At 43.0% G+C, this 18,249-nt stretch overlaps 1 protein-coding gene across 4 annotated transcripts in view; it reads left to right on the forward strand.

Annotated features, from left to right (window-relative positions):
- The window catches only part of LOC121282125 (bile acid receptor-like), a 187,439-nt gene that overhangs the window by 156,352 nt on the left and 12,838 nt on the right, over window positions 1-18,249 (forward strand). For 3 of the 4 annotated variants that reach the window (XM_041195611.1, XM_041195614.1, XM_041195612.1), the window contains one exon: window positions 4,648-4,776. The exons of the other annotated variant lie outside the window; for it this stretch is intronic. In XM_041195611.1, the coding sequence (XP_041051545.1) occupies window positions 4,648-4,776 (129 nt within the window). The remainder of the gene's footprint in view (window positions 1-4,647; window positions 4,777-18,249) is intronic. 4 annotated transcript variants of the gene reach the window in all.

An 18,249-nucleotide genomic window follows, 5' to 3' on the forward strand; every position in this document is an offset into this window, starting at 1 on the left:
TGGTATTATTACACCACAAGATCTCCCTTTTTAACAAAATAAGAATGGTAAATATGGAGTACAATTTAAAGATAAACCCATGAAAGTCAGATGAGGAGGTGTAGACACAAATGAATAAAAAGTAAATTTAGGATTTAAGTCATGAAGTTCTCAACAGCAAATAAAGGTTGTCAGACTGAAAAACATAGCAGTTATTAAAAGAAAGTTGAATGCAATAATGAATATGCTCAGATAGGTGTACCTATTTTGCCATTTTATGTACTGTGTATTTGACAAGAGTTAGTAAAGCTGTCATGAGGAGGTAGGCCTTTTTGGACCAAATCAGTTGTGTCTATGTTACCCAGTGTAACAAATATAAATAAGAAAAGCTTAAAAGACAAATCAAATCCTGAATCATAAATGATCTAGCTTATGTCACATCAGATCAATATAAAGAAACAGATACTGGGCGGAATATTCTGTGCCTGCAGACAATATGGCAAAAAGGCCAGAAATCGGTTTCACAACGTTGTGAAACCAATTTGCAATCATCCACTTAGTCCATCGATGGCGGGCCGCATTTCCTGCCATCAGATGTTGGGAACTTCATTGTAATACATCTGCATATCATTATAAGGCTATCCCACACAGCTGGATCATCTGCCCACACAACAGCACATATAAGGCGTGAAGTTGGCAGGCTGCACTTTGAGGGGAACTTGGAAGTGAGTGCACAGTAATGTTGCACAGCACTTGCCCAGGTCACCTGTTGGACTTCAAGGTTGAGGCACGTTGGAGGGGGGGGTGGGAGGCGGGGGGCAAGGGCTGCCCTGTGGTTGAGGCGATTTGAGGGTGGAGGCAGGGGCTGTCCTGCAGAGGAGGTGCATTGTGGGTTGGGAGGGTGGGTAAGGGTTGCCCTGCAGTTGAAGGTAGTGCACAAACACATGTGGGGTGGGGGAGAGGGAAGCGGCAATGCATTAGAGAAACCTTGTATGAAGTGGCCATTCCTCTGCAGCTGAGACAGTTTAGACACAGCCACATTGACGTGCGTGGAGTCAGGCCTCAAGATTATCTGCCCACTTAAGCAATGCAGAGGCATGAAAGTACCACCAAGTGCTCGAGAACTTTTCACCCCTTGGGCAGAGAGTGTTTTAGCAGACTGCAGAACAATTGGACGACTGGGCACGTTGTATAATCTCCTTGCTAAAGCTGGCCATGGAACAGTCGCTGGTGGAGGCACACACAGTCCTTTGCAATGTCATCATCCCAGTTTGGACCAATCTCCCCCATGGTTCAAGCTAACAATGCAGCCTTGCAGTGCAGGTTAGGAGAATGCCTGCACCTGAGCTGAGAGCACAGCATGCAGTCCAATGGGCAAAGTTGCTGCCAATTGGTCAGGTGGAGTGGGGCGGAGATGGTTGCAGCTTTGGGCAGTTGTGCAGCGCACTAAACTCTGGCCATCCAAGTGGTGACCAGCACTCTCCCGGATACGTTAAGGGGCTTTCAGATTTAAACAGGAGAGGTTCTTAGCGTTCCCAAGCTAACCCATGCTTCTCTATCTTTCATCCAGCAGGACCATGGAGCCTGGTAAACTAGTTGTATGCCTCGTGGTATACAGAGAGAGGAGACAACGGAGAAGAGATCGACGGAGGTGCCTGCCTGCACAGAGGGAGGAGCAGCACCCTCAGGAAAAAGGTGCAGCTGGGGCTTATGCACATGCTGCTGAAGAGCCACAGCGAGCCATCATTGGTTGGCACCACACTAGACCCTATAGATGCCGACTTTCATTCCTTCAGATGACAGACAACAACTGTCACGGAAAACTGCGCATGTCTAGGGAACTGGTCAGTCACATCTGCCAGCTACTACAGGACTTGGCACCGTGGGAACATGGAGGGCATCCACTGCTAGTGGCCATGAAAGTGACCATGGCACTCAAATGTTTTGCCAGTGGCACCTTTCAGGGCTCCACATGTGACCTCTGTGAGATATCAAGCCTCCACACAGAAATGCATCCATGAGGCATCTTTGTAAGGAAACACAACTTTGTGCAATTTGCCTGGGACCAAGATAGACAAGATGCAAGAGCAATTCGATTTTCCCAGATCTCAGGTTTCCCACAGGTGCAAGTGTGATTGACTGCACTCACATGGTGCTCAGATCTCCGTCGCAACAAGGGGTCAACTATGTCAACCACAAGGGCTTCCATTCGTTGAATGTGCAGTTGGCGTGCGACCAACACAAATGCATCCTGCAGGTCTGCACACTGTTTCCAGGAGTGTCCGCGACTCCTACATTCTGAGTCGGTCACAGATCCCTGACATCTTCCAGTGTCCACAGAGACTGCATGAATGGGACCTTGTGGACAAGGGCTACCCACAGAGGACGTGGCTGATGACTGCAGCAGAGCGAAGATATAACGAGGCTCACGCTGCAATTTGCAACTTGATGGAGCAAACTATTGGGATGCTGAAGATGAGGTTCCGGTGCCTGGACTGGTCTGGTGGAGCCCTGCAATACAGTGCACAGAGGGTGTCACACATTGTCATCGCCTGCTGCGCCTTTCATAACCTGGCGCTGCAATGGGGAGAGGAGCTGGCTGAGGAGGAGATGCAGGAACTGGAGGTCTCCTCCGATGAGGAGGATATCCACTGTGATGAGGGTGAGGAGATCCTCAAAAGCGATGATGAAGGCAATGAGGTAATTGCACTGGCCAGATGAGGAAGGCACAATCAGGAGGCCCTCACAGCTTCTCAATTTGTGGAGGATAATGACGACATGCAATGATCCTCACATTGCATCTATGAACGTTTGACTCCAGCCTGGCTTATGGCAGCATACATATCCTCTGTGATAATGCTCCTATCATGAAAACGCAGTGGGGACCCTAATAGTCACTCGATTCCAGGAGAATGATGACGACATGCAGTGAGGACACTCCATAGATCTTCACATAGCCTCTGTGAATGTCTGACTCCTGTCTGTCCGAGGGCAGCTCGCTTGCGCTCTATGATCAGGGTCATACCACGGAAACGCAGCCATGAAACTTTAAAAGCACCTGATCCTTTGTCAGCCTTCAGCACCAGGAGCACACTGTCACCGGTCACAGATGCTGAAGAGATGGGTTCCAGCCCCACCTTAAAGGTGCTGAGAGCTCCCAGAGTGAATGACGGAGCTCGGTGATGCCTGCTCACGACACTCTAGCAGCAATGATAAGCACCGTTGATGTGCAGGCATCACTAACATGTCCAGGCAGTGTGAGACCAGACCATCACTTTTGTCTGAAGGCTGCACAAAGCACAGGGAAGAGGCCCTGGACTGAGACAACTGCCTTTATCTTGTGCAGAAAGGCTTCACACTTGAGTGACACAAGCACTGCTCATTAGAACAAGGAGCCATAGGCAGGGAGACATTCTTGGGAGTTTATTGACAATAGTAAACATTATATACAAGTAATTAACACCCATGCCCAAGCCGTGCAACTACATCTTCTTAACCTTTCTAACCCTGCCGCTACATTTTGGTGCTCCCCAGACATCCACAGCGGAGGTGGAGGCAGCCTGCTCACTGCTGTGTGATTAACCTGATGGGCGCCTTCTGGAGGGCTGAGACCTGGAGCACCCTGGCCTGCTTTTGGGGCCCTGCTGTGTGGCAGTGGCACCTTTCTCGGACTGAGGAGCTGCAGCTGCTGAGGTCACAGGAAGAAGGGATTCGGATGGGCCGGACATTCCCGGAGTCACGTGGATGGATAGCGCTGGGTGGTGGGGGGGCGGGGGTGGGGTACACCTGCTGCCCTTGGCTGACTCCTTGAGGAGAAGGGATAGGTGGAGTGAGATTGAGCTGCCCCACACCCCTCTCGTGTACACACTGTTGGAGGCCAACTATGGCATCGGCGATGGGGTTCAGCCCACGCAGATGTTCAGGAGTGACTTCCTTGGCCAAGATCTCCTTGGTGGCTGCCATCCTACCAGTGTTAACCTTGATGCTTGGCATGCCGGCAATATCACCTCAGCCTGAAGGCAGATAAACTCCTCCATGGAGGAGGGATGCAGAAAATCAAAGTTCATTTGTATATTTACCAGCTTGCTATCTAAGATCATGGGCATATATTTTATCACTAGGTAGATATTACTATATACAGTGACCTAATATTCACTAGACAAAGCATGATCAAATATTTTACAAACATTGTGTTAAAGAACTGGATCCTATAAAAACTAGAATATTATACTTTCCTCTATAACTTTTTCTCGTCTATTGACCACGGCTTGTGCCCCAATCCGTTTTGCTTCCTTCTCAGGAGTGGCCTGTGCCTTATGACATGTTGTTTACTGTTCAGTCCAAGCCACCTGACCATACTACTCACTTTCTAAACTGATGACTCCCATCCAAAATAGTTGGATGATTTATATATATAATAACATTAATTATAAACCTAATATTTTCTTTTGTTCAATCCCTAAAATTAATATTTTACATCGAACAACTCATTATCCTCTTTTCTGAATTGTTTTGCTTTTGCTGATGTTTAAAAATTCATTGATATACAAAACAAAAATCAGAAAGTATTTTAGTTACGTCATAGATTTCAGACAGTTGTCATATGGCATTGGGCTACACCTGATTGGAACTCCTTCTTTCCAAATGATTCTTTCCTTTGTTTTACAGACACTGATCATTATTCCACACTCTCTGGGTGCTGTCATAACCAGTGCTTTGAAGAGCATATTCCAGCTGTTATGATGGAGCAGTCCCATCTGGATGAAGTCTCGATTATAGTTCCAAATTGTACATTAGGTACTAATTTGCTATACAATTACCATGCTGCAATAATTATGATGAAGGCAATTACAACACACCTGATTTCATTTTCTGTTTTAAATACAAGGGGAAATTGTGTAAGGATGGTATATGTTTATTATCTACGAAGTGATAAACACAAATAAGTTTAATTTTCTCAATGCATTCGAGAAAATACACATGCTAAACATGTAATAAGGACAGGAATTGCGCATTCACAGTAATGGAGTCCTGATTACCACACACCCGACCCTTTAACAAAAAACCAAAATACTGCAGACGCTAGAAATCTGAACTAAAAACAGAAAAAGTTGGAATTACTCAGCAGATCTAGCAACATAAATGCAGAAAGAAACAGAGTTAATATTTCAGGCCACTGATATTTCATCAGAACTGGACAAAGTTAAAAATATAATAGCTTTTAGGCAAATACAGAAGCAGGGAAATGCTGAAAAGAACAAAATGGGTGGTCTTTAATAGGTTAGAAGGCAGGAGAGATTAAATGACAAATGGAATGAAGATGCATGACCAAAGGAGATGGTAATGAGACATGTAAAGATGCAAAAGATAGTCTGGAGGAGATGTAAATGAGAAAAAGCAAAATCATTACCAACAGCTGCTATCTGAAAAAAATAGGGGCAGAGGTTATGATCTGAAATATTGTGTCTAGAAGGCTGTAAAATGTCTGATTGCAATATGAGGTGCTGTTACTCAAGCTTACATTGAGCTTCTTTGCAACAGTGTAGGAAGCCAACGATGAAGGCATCAGGGTGGTTGCGGCAGAGAATTGAAATGACAGGCATCCGGAAGCTCAGGGTCATGGTTACCAAGGAATCATAGAAATATATGACACAGAAGGAGACCATTTGCCCTCTCCATTTCTGGGGATAGGCTATCAACTAATATTCGCTACAAACCCATTGACTCCTACAGCTACCTTGACTGCATTTTCTCACACCCTGCTTCCTGTAAGGACTCTACTCCATTCTCCCAGTTCCACCAAGTCTGCCACATCTGTACTGATGAAGCAACCTTCTGCATCAATCCTTCTGATATATCTTCCTTTTCCATCAACTGAGAATTCCCACACAGCGTGGTTGATGGGGCCTGCCACCCTGTCTAATAAATTTCACACACTTTTGCTCTTATCCCTTCCCCTCCCTATCCAGAACCATGAGCGGGTTCCACTCATCTTCACCTTCTACCCCGCCAGCCTCCGTAATCAATGGATCACCCACCACTATTTTCAACAGCTCCTGCATGATGTCACCACCAAACATATTTTCCCCTCCTCACCTTTCTGTATTACAAAGGGACCGTTCCCTCTGCAAAACCCTGGTCCACTCCTCAGTCACTCCTAGCACCTCCTCCTTCCCTGACAGCACCTTTTCATGCAAGTGCAGGTGATGCAACACTTGTCCTTTCACCTCCTCACTTCACGCATTCCAAGGCCCCAAACACTCCTTCAATTTACAGCATTTACATATACATCTTTCAATTTAGTATACTGTATTTACTGTTCACCATGTGGTCTCCTGTACACTAGGGAGACCAAATGCAGAGTGGGTGACCACTTTGTGGAATATCTCTATTCAGTCTGCAAGCATGACCCTGAGCTTCCTGTCACATGCCATTTTAATTCTCCACCTTGCTCTCACTATGACCTTTCTGTCCTTAGCCTGCGACAGTGTTTCAATGCAAGCTCAAGCAACAGCACCTCATCTTTCGTCTTGGCATTATATTACCTTTTGGACTCAATACTGAGTTCAACAACTTTAGGTCATAACCTCTGCCTCCATCTTTCCATCTTATTCTATGTGTTTTTTATTGGGGGTTTTTTTTCGCTGATTTGTTTCTTTCTTTATCCCTTCATGTTGCATTCAGATGGCTTCTACATAAAGTGCCTCATCTAGACACAACCTTTGTTTCTTTACTATACCCATTACCACTCTCTTTAGCTTTTGCACCATGAAATTTTTTGTTGGTTAATCTTTCCTGCCCTCCACCCTATCACAGACCTTCTCTTTTGGTCTTCCTCCCACTCCTTCTACTAGCTTAAAAACTCTCACATTTTTATCTTCCTTCTGCTCTGATGAAAGGTCATCAACCTGAAACATTAACTCTGCTTCTCTCCACAGATGCTGCCTGGCTGCTGAGCATTTCTAGCATTTTTTTCTTTTTATTTTAGATTTCCAGCACCATTAGTATTTTGCTTTTGTATATGGCCCACCCTTTCTGTGCTGGCCAAAAAAGACCAATCCAACCTAATTCCACTTCCAATTCTTGTTCTGTAATGCTGTAGGTTACAGCACCTCAAATGCATATCCGTTATTTTTTCCTCAAATGCGATGAGGGTTTCTGCCTCTACAATGCTTTCAAGCAGTGAGCTCCAGAAACCCATCATCCCCTGGATGAAATGGTTTCTCCTCAACTCCTCTCTAACCTTTCTACCAATTACTTTAGATCTATGCTCCCTGATTATTGACCTCATTGTGATATGAAATAAGTCTCTTCTATCAACTCTATCCAGGTTCCTCATAATTTTATATGCCTCAATTAAACCTTCCCTCAGCCTTCCCTATTCAAAAAATATCAAGTCTATCCAATTCAATCTTTCCTCATAGCTAAATTCTCCATTCCAGACAACATCATAAATCTCCTCTCTACTATGATCACATCGTTCCTATAATCTGGTGACCTGAACTGTGTGCAGTTCTAGATGTGGACTAATTAGTGCTTTATACAGTTCATGTACACCTCCCTACTCTTTTATTCTATCCCTAAGTTAATAAAGGGAAGTATCTGTTTCAGAATCTAGATGGGGTTTTTTAGGGCTTAACTATTTCCCTAAGAAAGTTACTTAAGACTGTAATTCGTAAAACCATTATTATTCATTTGCAGGTCTCTGTACACCTCTAACTCTATACAAGATTGGATTTCTTTCCAGGCGTCTGTTACTCAGTCATGTGATATTGCATCATAGTTACATCAGCATCAGGTGCTTCTGATGTTAACCCGTTACTACATCTTCCCCCTAAGTCTTTATCCCAATTACATACATGCTTATACATCTCCCCCTGAAGTCTCAGACTTCACAGGGTTAGTCTCTAAGGTGCCTTGACCAATCTCACTGGTCTTCTTCTGATCTCATTCTGAGGTCAAGGACATTCTGCACTCTCTCTTCATTCAATAATAGTGTTCTTCTCCTGGGTGGCCATAGAGCTCTGTCTTGTTTTTTGTTCCTTGTTTCCATCAGTATATGAATAATAAGTTCAAGTTTCTATTGGCTTTCTTTCCAAGGATATGAAGGTATTTCCTTGGTCCATTTCAATTCTATAAGATCTCAGCTGTGGAGCTCTTTTCATTATTATGCCATCTTTCTGTTGGTCTTGTGTCCATACTCTCTCACTGGGCTGTAGCAAAGTTAAGTCTTGTGTTCTGTGCCTGAACGTGACATGGCGAGCTTAATTGCATCCTTGTTACTTCTCACACTTCTTAACTCTCTCATGATTATCTAAGATAATGTTAGGTTGTAGTTGTATTCACAGCTGTCTTCCCATCAACAACTCTGAAGTTGAGAACCCTTTTTGTAGCAAAGGTTCTGTAGTTAAGAAGAGCTAAGTTAATATATTTGTTCTTTTTCATCAATTCCTTGATTGTTCAAACTCCTCTTTCTGCTTCTCCATTCACCTGAGGATATCTAGGCAAGCTAGTCACATATATTCCTGCACAAAGTTGTGGAATAATTCGTTAGAAAACAGAGGACCATTATCTGACACTACAATGTCCGGGATGCTACGGGATACCATGTGTCACGAAAATTCTCTTCGGTGATTGAATGATTGCCTCCTCCATGATGCTGTGAAATCTGTTCACTTCAATCCATCTGGAGTAGTAGTTAATGACAATGATAAATATTTTGCTTTTAAACTCAAATAAATCCATCCCCAGGCACTCCCATGGCTTTGATGGAAAAGTAGAGGGTGACACTGGTTCACTCTGCTGTTGGATATTCACTGCACATGTAAGGCAATTTGAGATTAGTTTTTCTATAGAAGAACTAACTCTTGGGCGCCAACTAACTGCTGAGCTCTTGCTCAGTATTTTGCTATCCCCAAGTGACTAAGATGAATATTTTGGAGACTTTCCAGTTGAAGTGTTTTAGGGATGACTAGTCTGTCATTAAAAACTAAGAAATAGTTAATGATTGTGGGATATTTTCTCTATTCAAAGTACTGGTATAGTGCTGGATTGTTAGGAGTATAATCTAGCCGTCCATTCTTTTATTTGGATGCATTTGTCATCCTGCTGCTATACTTGCTTAATCTCTTGTAGTCTCTTCTCAGTGGCTCCTAAGTGTTTGGTAATGAGTGAAGTAAATGCTTCCACTTCCTCAATGCAATTCGAATCTTCCAGTTTGACTCTTTCCACTGGTATTCTTGAAGATGCATCTGCTGATACTTCCCTTTAACATACTCAGTCACCGTATCATATCTCATTTATCTGAGTCTGAAATATTGAATTCTAGGCAACTTCGTGATCTCCTTAAGGTTAACAAGAGTAGCCATTGGTTTGTGGTCAGTTCCAATTTTAAACTTTAATCCTATCACACATTCAAAGAACTTCTTGCATGCCTATATGGTTGCTCATGTTTCTTTCTCAATGGTTGTATATATTTTCTCAGTGTCTATGAGTGATCTTGAGGCATTATAAATTGGTCTTCTTTTCCATCTTCTTGAACTTGAAACAAAACTGTGTCCAAACCTGTAGACTGCTGCTATAATTTTTGGCAATTCTGGACCATCATGTGCTAGAATTTCTGGTGAGATTAGGAGATTTATGATCCTGTTAAATCATTTTGCTGATCCACTTTCCAGCATCACTGTTGACTTTGCCTCAACAACTATTTCAATGGTTTTATTGATTTCCACCAAATTTGGTAGGAACTTGCCTACCTGTTTGACCATCCCAAGGAATCTTTGCAACTCTGTGATGTTCCTAGGCTGTGGAAACATTCAAAACACCTTGGTTTTCTGTGGGTTAGCTGTTATTTCTGAAGCTTGGATGAGGTGACCAAGGAATTTAATCATTGGCTTTGCAATTTCTCATTCAGTGTCAAACCTGCTTTCTGTAGAACTTTAAGGATTGCTCTTAGTCTACAGTCATGTTCTTCTCTTGATGAAGCATGTACGAGTATGTTGTCCATGTATATATTACTCCTTCCATACATTCCAGGGTCTGAGACATCGTTTTTTGGAATACCTCAGGTGCAGAAGCAATTCTGAATGGTAACCTGTTAAAACAGTAACAATTGAATTACTTTATAAAAGTGCTTAGCGGTCTAGATTCTTTGGCCAGAGGCAACTGCCAAAAGCCACTGTTTGCACCTAATTTGGTGAATAGGGTACCTTTTACTAACTCAGTGAGACTTTCATCCACTGATACCATCGGGCAGATCTCACATTCCACTTACTTTTTTATTGTTGAGTCAAGCCACATAGCTTCTAATTGAACTATTAGGCTTTGGTATTGTGACCATTCCAGAACATCACTTCGTTGGTATGGTTACTGGAGAGATAATCTCCTGCTGTAACATGTGCTCAATCTTGCTCTTGATTTTGTCTAAGAGTGGGAGAGGTACTTTCCTCAGTGTAAAGAGGCAAATTGATTTAGCATCAGCTCTTAGGGTTGCAAGATATTCTGTCTTCAGCTTTCCAAAGCCTGAAAATAATGTTGGAAATTCATTCCTGAATATGTTATTGGACTGTTCATCAGCAATTTCATCAACCTTGTAGTTGAGCCTTAATTGTAAACATGCTTTCCTGCTTAATAATGATGACTCTTGTTCCTGCATGACATAAGAAGTTCAATGATTTCTTTATCCTTGTATCTCAATATTGACAAGTGTAGACCTATGGCTTTCAGTGCAGTCTGCCCTGGACCTTGCAAATGGATGGATGATGGCTGTTGTGTGGTATATTTAAGTCACTTTACTTCATCAGATAAGACTGAAACGCTTGCGCCTGTGTCTAATTTTAAACTCTATGATGTGTTCATACACTTCTAGTTTAGTGCTCCAGTAATTATTTCCTGTTTCATTGACTTCCCCTAGGAAGGTTATTTGTTTTTTTTCCTGTGGCTCTTCCACTTCTTGTATTTGATTTGGCCTTGTTATTTTCTCTTTTTTTGTGGGCTGCTTGTGTTTTTGATCAACAGAAAATTTTAAAATGTCCTAACTTCCCCCTGCTAGGCATTTGCCCCATCATATCCCCACGAACAACTACTTTGCTTTCTGAACTTGTTGGGTTGCGTCATTTGTACTGCTTTAGTTTGCAAGAAATTTGAAAGAGTTTCATCAAGGATCCCAACTGTTATGCGATTACATACTAATTAATCTCTCAAGATTCCTGAGTCACAATTTTCTGCTAGCCTGTGCAGGTCGATAATGAATGAATCCAAGCATTCACCCAGTTTTTGTTCCTGCTTATTAAACTGGCTCGTTAAATGATTACATTTTTTTGAACACTGAAATATGAATCAAATGCCTAGAGGACTTCACAATAAGAGCTTGAAGCCTCATCGACATCCTGTCTCGCTATTACATTGTTGGAAATAGCTCCAACAGCATAAGGTATTGACCTGAAGCTTTTGTTCCTCAAGGGAAAAATTCTACTCCCGTTGGGGTGTTGTCCGGGGGCAGGGCGAACCCAATCGGCAATCCCCCCAATTGGGGCCAGCCCACCATTTTAATTGACGCTCACCCGAAAGCGCTGAGCGCTCCCTGTGCAGGCGGTGGGGTGGGGGTGGCGTCCGGGTCTGTGCTCTTTCGTGCATGCTGTCACTAAGCTGGGACATGACAAAGAATTATTTTAAAATTTTTTACTGAATTTTAAAACCCTTCATGAAACCTCATCCCACGTGTGGACGAGGTTTCATGTAAAATGCGCAGGCCACCTGGACTCTTCACCTGCCCGCCAGCCTTAAGGTTGGACAGGCAGCTCATTTAATTGCTTTAATTAGTTTTTAACAGGCCTTAATAGGCCTTTGACAGTTTGGCAGGCGCGCAGCTGACTGGGCTGCACACCCGCCGAACTGGAAATCCAAATGACATACGGTGACATCGGGACACCCGCCCGACGTCTCAGTGCGTCATTTTACGCGTCGCAAGCGGGCCTCATCCCCCGCTTGCCGATGGGAGAATTCAGCCCTTCTTGTGCAAACCTGAAGCTGTTCGATATCTGGAAAGTCTTTTCCTCCAGTTGTCCCAGTGTTGAGCTTGTTGTGAGCCTTCAGCACTTCAGAAAGGTTCTGGAGTGGCAGTGCAGACTTCATCCTTGTCCTAAACTCTGGATCTGCTGCTGCTTCAGTAGTCTGGCTTAGAGATTCTGGTCTGTGCTCACTGCTGTCCGAACTCCAGGTTTGTGGCTCAGCTTGCATCTGCTGCACCCATGATACTCTGAGTTCTCAGGTGAGTCTTCAATCAATTTTTATTATCATCCTTCTTCCAAGGATCTTTAGGTCTGCCAGGTCCGCAGTCATCAACTTTGAGTTTTTCTGGGTCTTTTACTCGATGTCTGCTGCCCACCATGTTTTATCTTGTGTTCAGGATATAGATGGGGTTGTTCATGGTTTGACTGTTTCCCTAAGGAAGCTACTTAAAAGTGCAGTTTGTAAAACAATACTTACATATGCACATACATACGAATTAGGAGCAGGCGTAGGCCATTTGGCCTCTTGAGCCTGCTCTTTCATTCAATAAGAACATGCTGACCTGATAGTAACCTCAACTCCACATTCCCACCTACCCCCGATAACCTTTCACTCACTTGCTTATCGAGAATCTATCTAACTTAGCCTTAAAAATATTCAAAGACTCTGCTTCCACCGCCTTTTGAGGAAGAGAGTTCCAAACACTCAGGACCCTCTGAGAGAAAAAAATCCTCCTCATCTCTGTCTTAAAAGGGCGTCCCTTATTTTTAAACTGTGACCCCTAGTTCTAGATTCTCCCACAAGAGGAAACACCCTTTCCACATTGACCCTGTCACGATCCCTCAGGATCTTATGTGTTTCAAACAAGTTGCCTCCTATTCTCCTAAACTCCAGTGGATACAAGCCTAGCCTGTCCAGCCTTTCCTCATAAGAAAAGCTGCCCATTCCAGGTATTAGTCCAGTAAACCTTCCCTGAACTGTTTCCAATGTATTTGCATCCTTCCTCAACTAAGGAGACCAATACTGTACGCAGTACTCCAGATGGGGTCTCACCAATGCCCTGTATAACTGAAACATAACTGCTTTAATTTTTCTGTTCAATTTCCCTCGCAATAAATGATAACATTCTATTAGCTTTCCTAATTACTTGCTGAACTTGCATACTAACCTTATGTGATTCATGCACCAGGGTACCCAGATCACTTTGCATCTCAAAACTCTGCAATCTTTCACCATTTAGATAATATGCTTCCTTTTTATTCTCCCAGCCAAAATGGACAATTTCACAGTTTCACAGATTGTACATTATTTGCCAGATCTTTGCCCACTCACTTAACCTTTCTATATCTCTTTGTAGCCTCCTTATGTCTTCTTCACAATTTACTTTCCTACATATCTTTGTTTAGCGACCACACCTTTAGTCCCTTCATCCAAGTTATTTATATAAATTGCAAAAGTTGAGGCCCTAGCACTGATCCCTGTGACACAGCACTCATTACATCTTGCCAACCAGAAAATTACCCACTTACACCCACTCTTTGTTTCCTTGTTACCTAGCCAATCTTCTATACACCCCAGTATGTTACCCCATACACCATGAGCTTTTATTTTCCACAATAACCTTTGCTGTGGCACCTTTTCAAACAGCTTCTGAAAATCTAATTACAGTACATCCCTTTATCTACAGAACATGTTACTTCTTCAAAGAACTCCAATAAATTGGTTAAACATGATTTCCCTCTCACAATACCATGTTGCCACTGCCTAATTACCTTGAATTTATCTAATTGCCTTGCTATAACATCCTTAATAATAGCTTCTAATATTTTCCCACCGACAGGTGTTAAGCTCACTGGCCTGTAGTTTCCTGCATTCTGTCTCCCCCCCCCCCCTTTTTGAATATAGGAGTTACATTCGCTGTTTTCAAATCTAATGGAAAATTAAAACCAATGCATTAACACATTAACTATTCCACTAGCCACTTCTTTTAAGACCCTAAATGAAATCCATCAGGACCTGGGGACTTGTCAACAATTTGCTCGGTAACACATCCCTGTGATTATAATTTTTTTTGAGTTCCTCCCTCCCTTTCCTTTCCAGATTTACAGGTATTTCTGGGATGGTACTTGTATCCTCTATAGTGAAGATGATACAAAATATCTGTTCAATCCATCTGCCATCTCCTTATTTTCCATTGTTAATTACCCAGACTCACTTTCTATTGAACCAACACACATTTTGTTAACTCTTTTCTTTTTTAAGTATTTATAGAAACTCTTACTATTTGTTTTTATATTTCTAGCTAGCTTCCTCTTATACTCTAAATTTTTCCTCCTTTTTAATCTTTTCATCACTTTTGCTGTTATTATATTCTGCCCAATCTTCTGACCTGTCACCCAACTTTGTGCAATTATATGCTTTTTCTTTAAGTTTGATACTGTCTTTAACTTTTTAGTTAACCACGGATGGTGGGTCCTCGACTTGGAATTTTTCTTTCTTGTTGGAATATGTCTATTCTGTGTATTCTGAAATATCCCTTTAAATGTCTGCCACTGCATCTCTATTGACCTATCCCTTAACCTAACTTGCCAGTTCACTTTAGCTAGTTCTGCTTTCATGCCCTCATAACTGCCCTTGTTTAAGTTTAAAATACTAGCCTAGGACCCACTCTTCTCTTGCTCAAACTGAATGCAAAATTCAAGCATATTGTGATTGTTCCTACTTAGGGGCACCTTCACTATGAGGTCATTAATCAAGCCTACTCATTGTACAATACCAGGTCTAGTATAGCCTGCTTTCTGGAAAAACTCAGCAGGTCTGGCAGCATCGGCGGAGAAGAAAAGAGTTGACGTTTCGAGTCCTCATGACCCTTTGCAGAACTAAGTGAATCCCAGGAAGGGGTGAAATATAAGCTGGTTTAAGGTGGTGGTGGGGGGTTGGGTGGGGGGAGAGAAGTGGAGGGGGGTGGTGTGGTTGTAGGCAAAAGCAGTGATAGAAGCAGATCGTCAAAAGATGTCACAGACAGCAGAACAAAAGAACACATAGGTGTCGAAGTTGGTGATATTATCTAAACGAATGTGCTAATTAAGAATGGATGGTAGGGCACTCAAGGTATAGCTCTAGTGGGGGTGGAGGGAGCATAAAAGATATAAAAATATTTAAAAATAATGGAAATAGGTGGGCAAAAGAAAAATCTATATAATTTATTGGAAAAAAACAAAAGGAAGGGGGAAGAAACAGAAAGGGGGTGGGGATGGAGGAGGGAGGTCAAGACCTAAAGTTGTTGAATTCAATATTCAGTCCGGAAGGCTGTAAAGTGTCTAGTCGGAAGATGAGGTGTTGTTCCTCCAGTTTGCGTTGGGCTTCACTAGAACAATGCAGCAAGCCAAGGACAGACATGTGGGCAAGAGAGCAGGGTGGAGTGTTGAAATGGCAAGGGACAGGGAGGTTTGGGTCATTCTTGAGGACAGACCGCAGGTGTTCTGCAAAGCGGTCGCCCAGTTTACATTTGGTCTCTCCAATGTAGAGGAGACCGCATATGCCACTAGAGCTATACCTTGAGTGCCCTACCATCCATTCTTAATTAGCACATTCGTTTAGATAATATCACCAACTTCGACACCTATGTGTTCTTTTGTTCTGCTGTCTGTGACATCTTTTGATGATCTGCTTCTATCACTGCTTTTGCCTACAACCACACCACCCCCCTCCACTTCTCTCCCCCCCGCCCCACCACCTTAAACCAGCTTATATTTCACCCCTTCCTGGGATTCACCTAGTTTTGTCGAAGGGTCATGAGGACTCGAAACGTCAACTCTTTTCTTCTCCGCCGATGCTGCCAGACCTGCTGAGTTATTCCAGGTAATTCTGCTTTTGTTTTGGATTTCCAGCATCCACAGTTTTTTGTTTTTTGTTTTTAGCCTGCTTTCTGGTTGGTTTCAGCTTTTTTTTTATTATTCACTCATGGGATGTGAGTGTCACTGACTAGGCCAACATTTATTGCCCATCCCTAATTATCTTTGTTCAGAGAACATTTAAGAGTCAACCACTTTACTGTAGGTCTGGAGTTACATGTAGGCCAGACCAGCTAAGGACAGCAGATGTCCTTCCCTAAAGGATCAGTACTGAACTAGATGTTTTTTACAGCAATCGACAGTGGTTTCATGGTCATCATCAGACTTTTAATTCCAGATTTTTATTGAATTCAAATTTCACCACCTGCTGTGGTGGGATTCGAACCCAGATCTCCAGGGCATTACCCTGGGTCCCTGGAATACTAGTCCAGTGAAAACAACACCATGCTACTGCCTCCCCATGTGCTGTTCTAATAAAGTATCCCAAAAACATTCTATGAGCTCCTCATCCATGCAACCTTTGCACATCTGATTTTTCCAGTCTATGGGCAGAATTTTCCGGTCAGCGTGCAGGGGTGGGCCTGACACACCGATGCGTAAAATGACGTGCAATGACGTCAGGTGTGTATCCCGACATCGTCGTGCTCAGTAGCAATGTTTCATTTGGCGGATGCGCGCCGAAGTCGGCTGCATGCCTGCCAATATGTAAACGACCTATTGAGGCCATTAAGGATCTAATTAAAGTTATTCTGAACACTGCCCATCCAACCTTAAGGTTGGCGGGCAGGCGAAAGGGCCAAGCGTCCTTCGCGTTTTTTAGGAAACTTCATCCACGAGCAGGATGAGTTTTCCTAAAGTATTTATAAAATAAATACATTTTTTAAATAAATTCAAAAACATGTCCCAACTCATGTGATTGTGTCACATGAGGGCACATGTTTAAATAAATTTTTACACTTTTTATTTAATAATTTTATTATCAATTCAATCTCCCTGAGGCAGGTCCATGCCTCAGGGAGATTGAAGCGGTCTTTCATGCACATGCGCGATGCATTGTGTGCATCATGCTGGGCGGGCTTTAATTGGCCCGCCCATATAATATGGCAGTGCAGAGCCAATCGCGGGTGGTGATTGGCTCCACGTCCACCCCTTCCCGCCCCTGCCGAGCCCACCTGCCATACGAAAAATCCTGCCCTGTATGTCGATTAAAATCCCCCAAGCTGACAAGCTCCCATATTTCTTCCTTTATACTCCGTCCTAACATGTGCTACTGTTAGGGAGCTTGTACACCATTCCCACAAGTGACTTCTTGCCTTTATCATTTCTCATCTCTACCCAAACTGCTTCTACTTCCTAGTTTCCTGAATTTAGGCCATTCTTCTCTATTGTACTAATACCATCATTAATTAACAGAATCATCCCTCCACCTTTTCCTAGCTTCCTGTCCGAGCTTCCTGTCCTTCCTAAATGCCATGTACCCTTCAATATTCAGGTCCGAATCTATGTCATCCTGCAGCCATGTCTTTGTAATGGCTATCAGATTGTAGTTATTTATTTCTATTTGAGTTATCAGTTCATCTGTTTTATTTCAAATGCTACATGCATTCAGAAACAGCCTTTAGTTTTGTCCTTTTGTTATTTTTGTAACCTCTAGCCTTATCTGCTGATTTACTCATATTTGTACTTTCTATCCCTTCCTGTCACAGTCTGTTTATCATTTCTCATATTAGTACCTTTCTCTCTTGTCTCTACCCTTTGATTTACCACATTTTCCCAAATTTGATCCCTTGCCCCAATATTTAGTTTAAAATCCTCTCTACTTCCCTAGTGATGCAGCTTGCTAGAACACTAGTCCCATCACGGTTCAGGTGTAGACCATCCCAATGGTACAGCCCCAACTTTCCCCAGTACTGGTGCCAGTGCCCCACGAACCAGAACCCAGTTCTACCACACCATTTATTTCTCTAGTCTTATTTGCCCTAATCCAATTTGCACGTGGCTCAGGTAATAATCCAGAGATTATTACCTTTGAGGTTCTGCTTCTTAATTTTGTGATTAGCTCCTCATACTGACCGAGCAGGACTTCTTTTCTTGTCCTGCTTATGTCATTGATGCCTACATGGACCGTAAGCAATGGATCCTCCCTCTCCCACTCCAAGTTCTTCTCCAGCCCTGAGCAGATATCCCGAATCCTGGCGCCGAGCAGGCAACACAGCCTTCTGGACTCTTGCTTTTTGCTGCAGAGAACAGCGTCAATCCCCTTCACCATACTGTCCCTTACTAGCGCTACATTCCTTTTTGCTCACTCCACTTGACATAGACTGAGGATCACAACTGAGCATTGTTCTCATTGTTTCCCTATGATTATTAGCGTGTCCTTTTATTCAGTCGATTGTGCTGACCACCT

The sequence above is a fragment of the Carcharodon carcharias genome, chromosome 9 (assembly GCF_017639515.1).
Source record: "Carcharodon carcharias isolate sCarCar2 chromosome 9, sCarCar2.pri, whole genome shotgun sequence".
In the NCBI taxonomy this organism is placed as follows: domain Eukaryota; kingdom Metazoa; phylum Chordata; class Chondrichthyes; order Lamniformes; family Lamnidae; genus Carcharodon; species Carcharodon carcharias.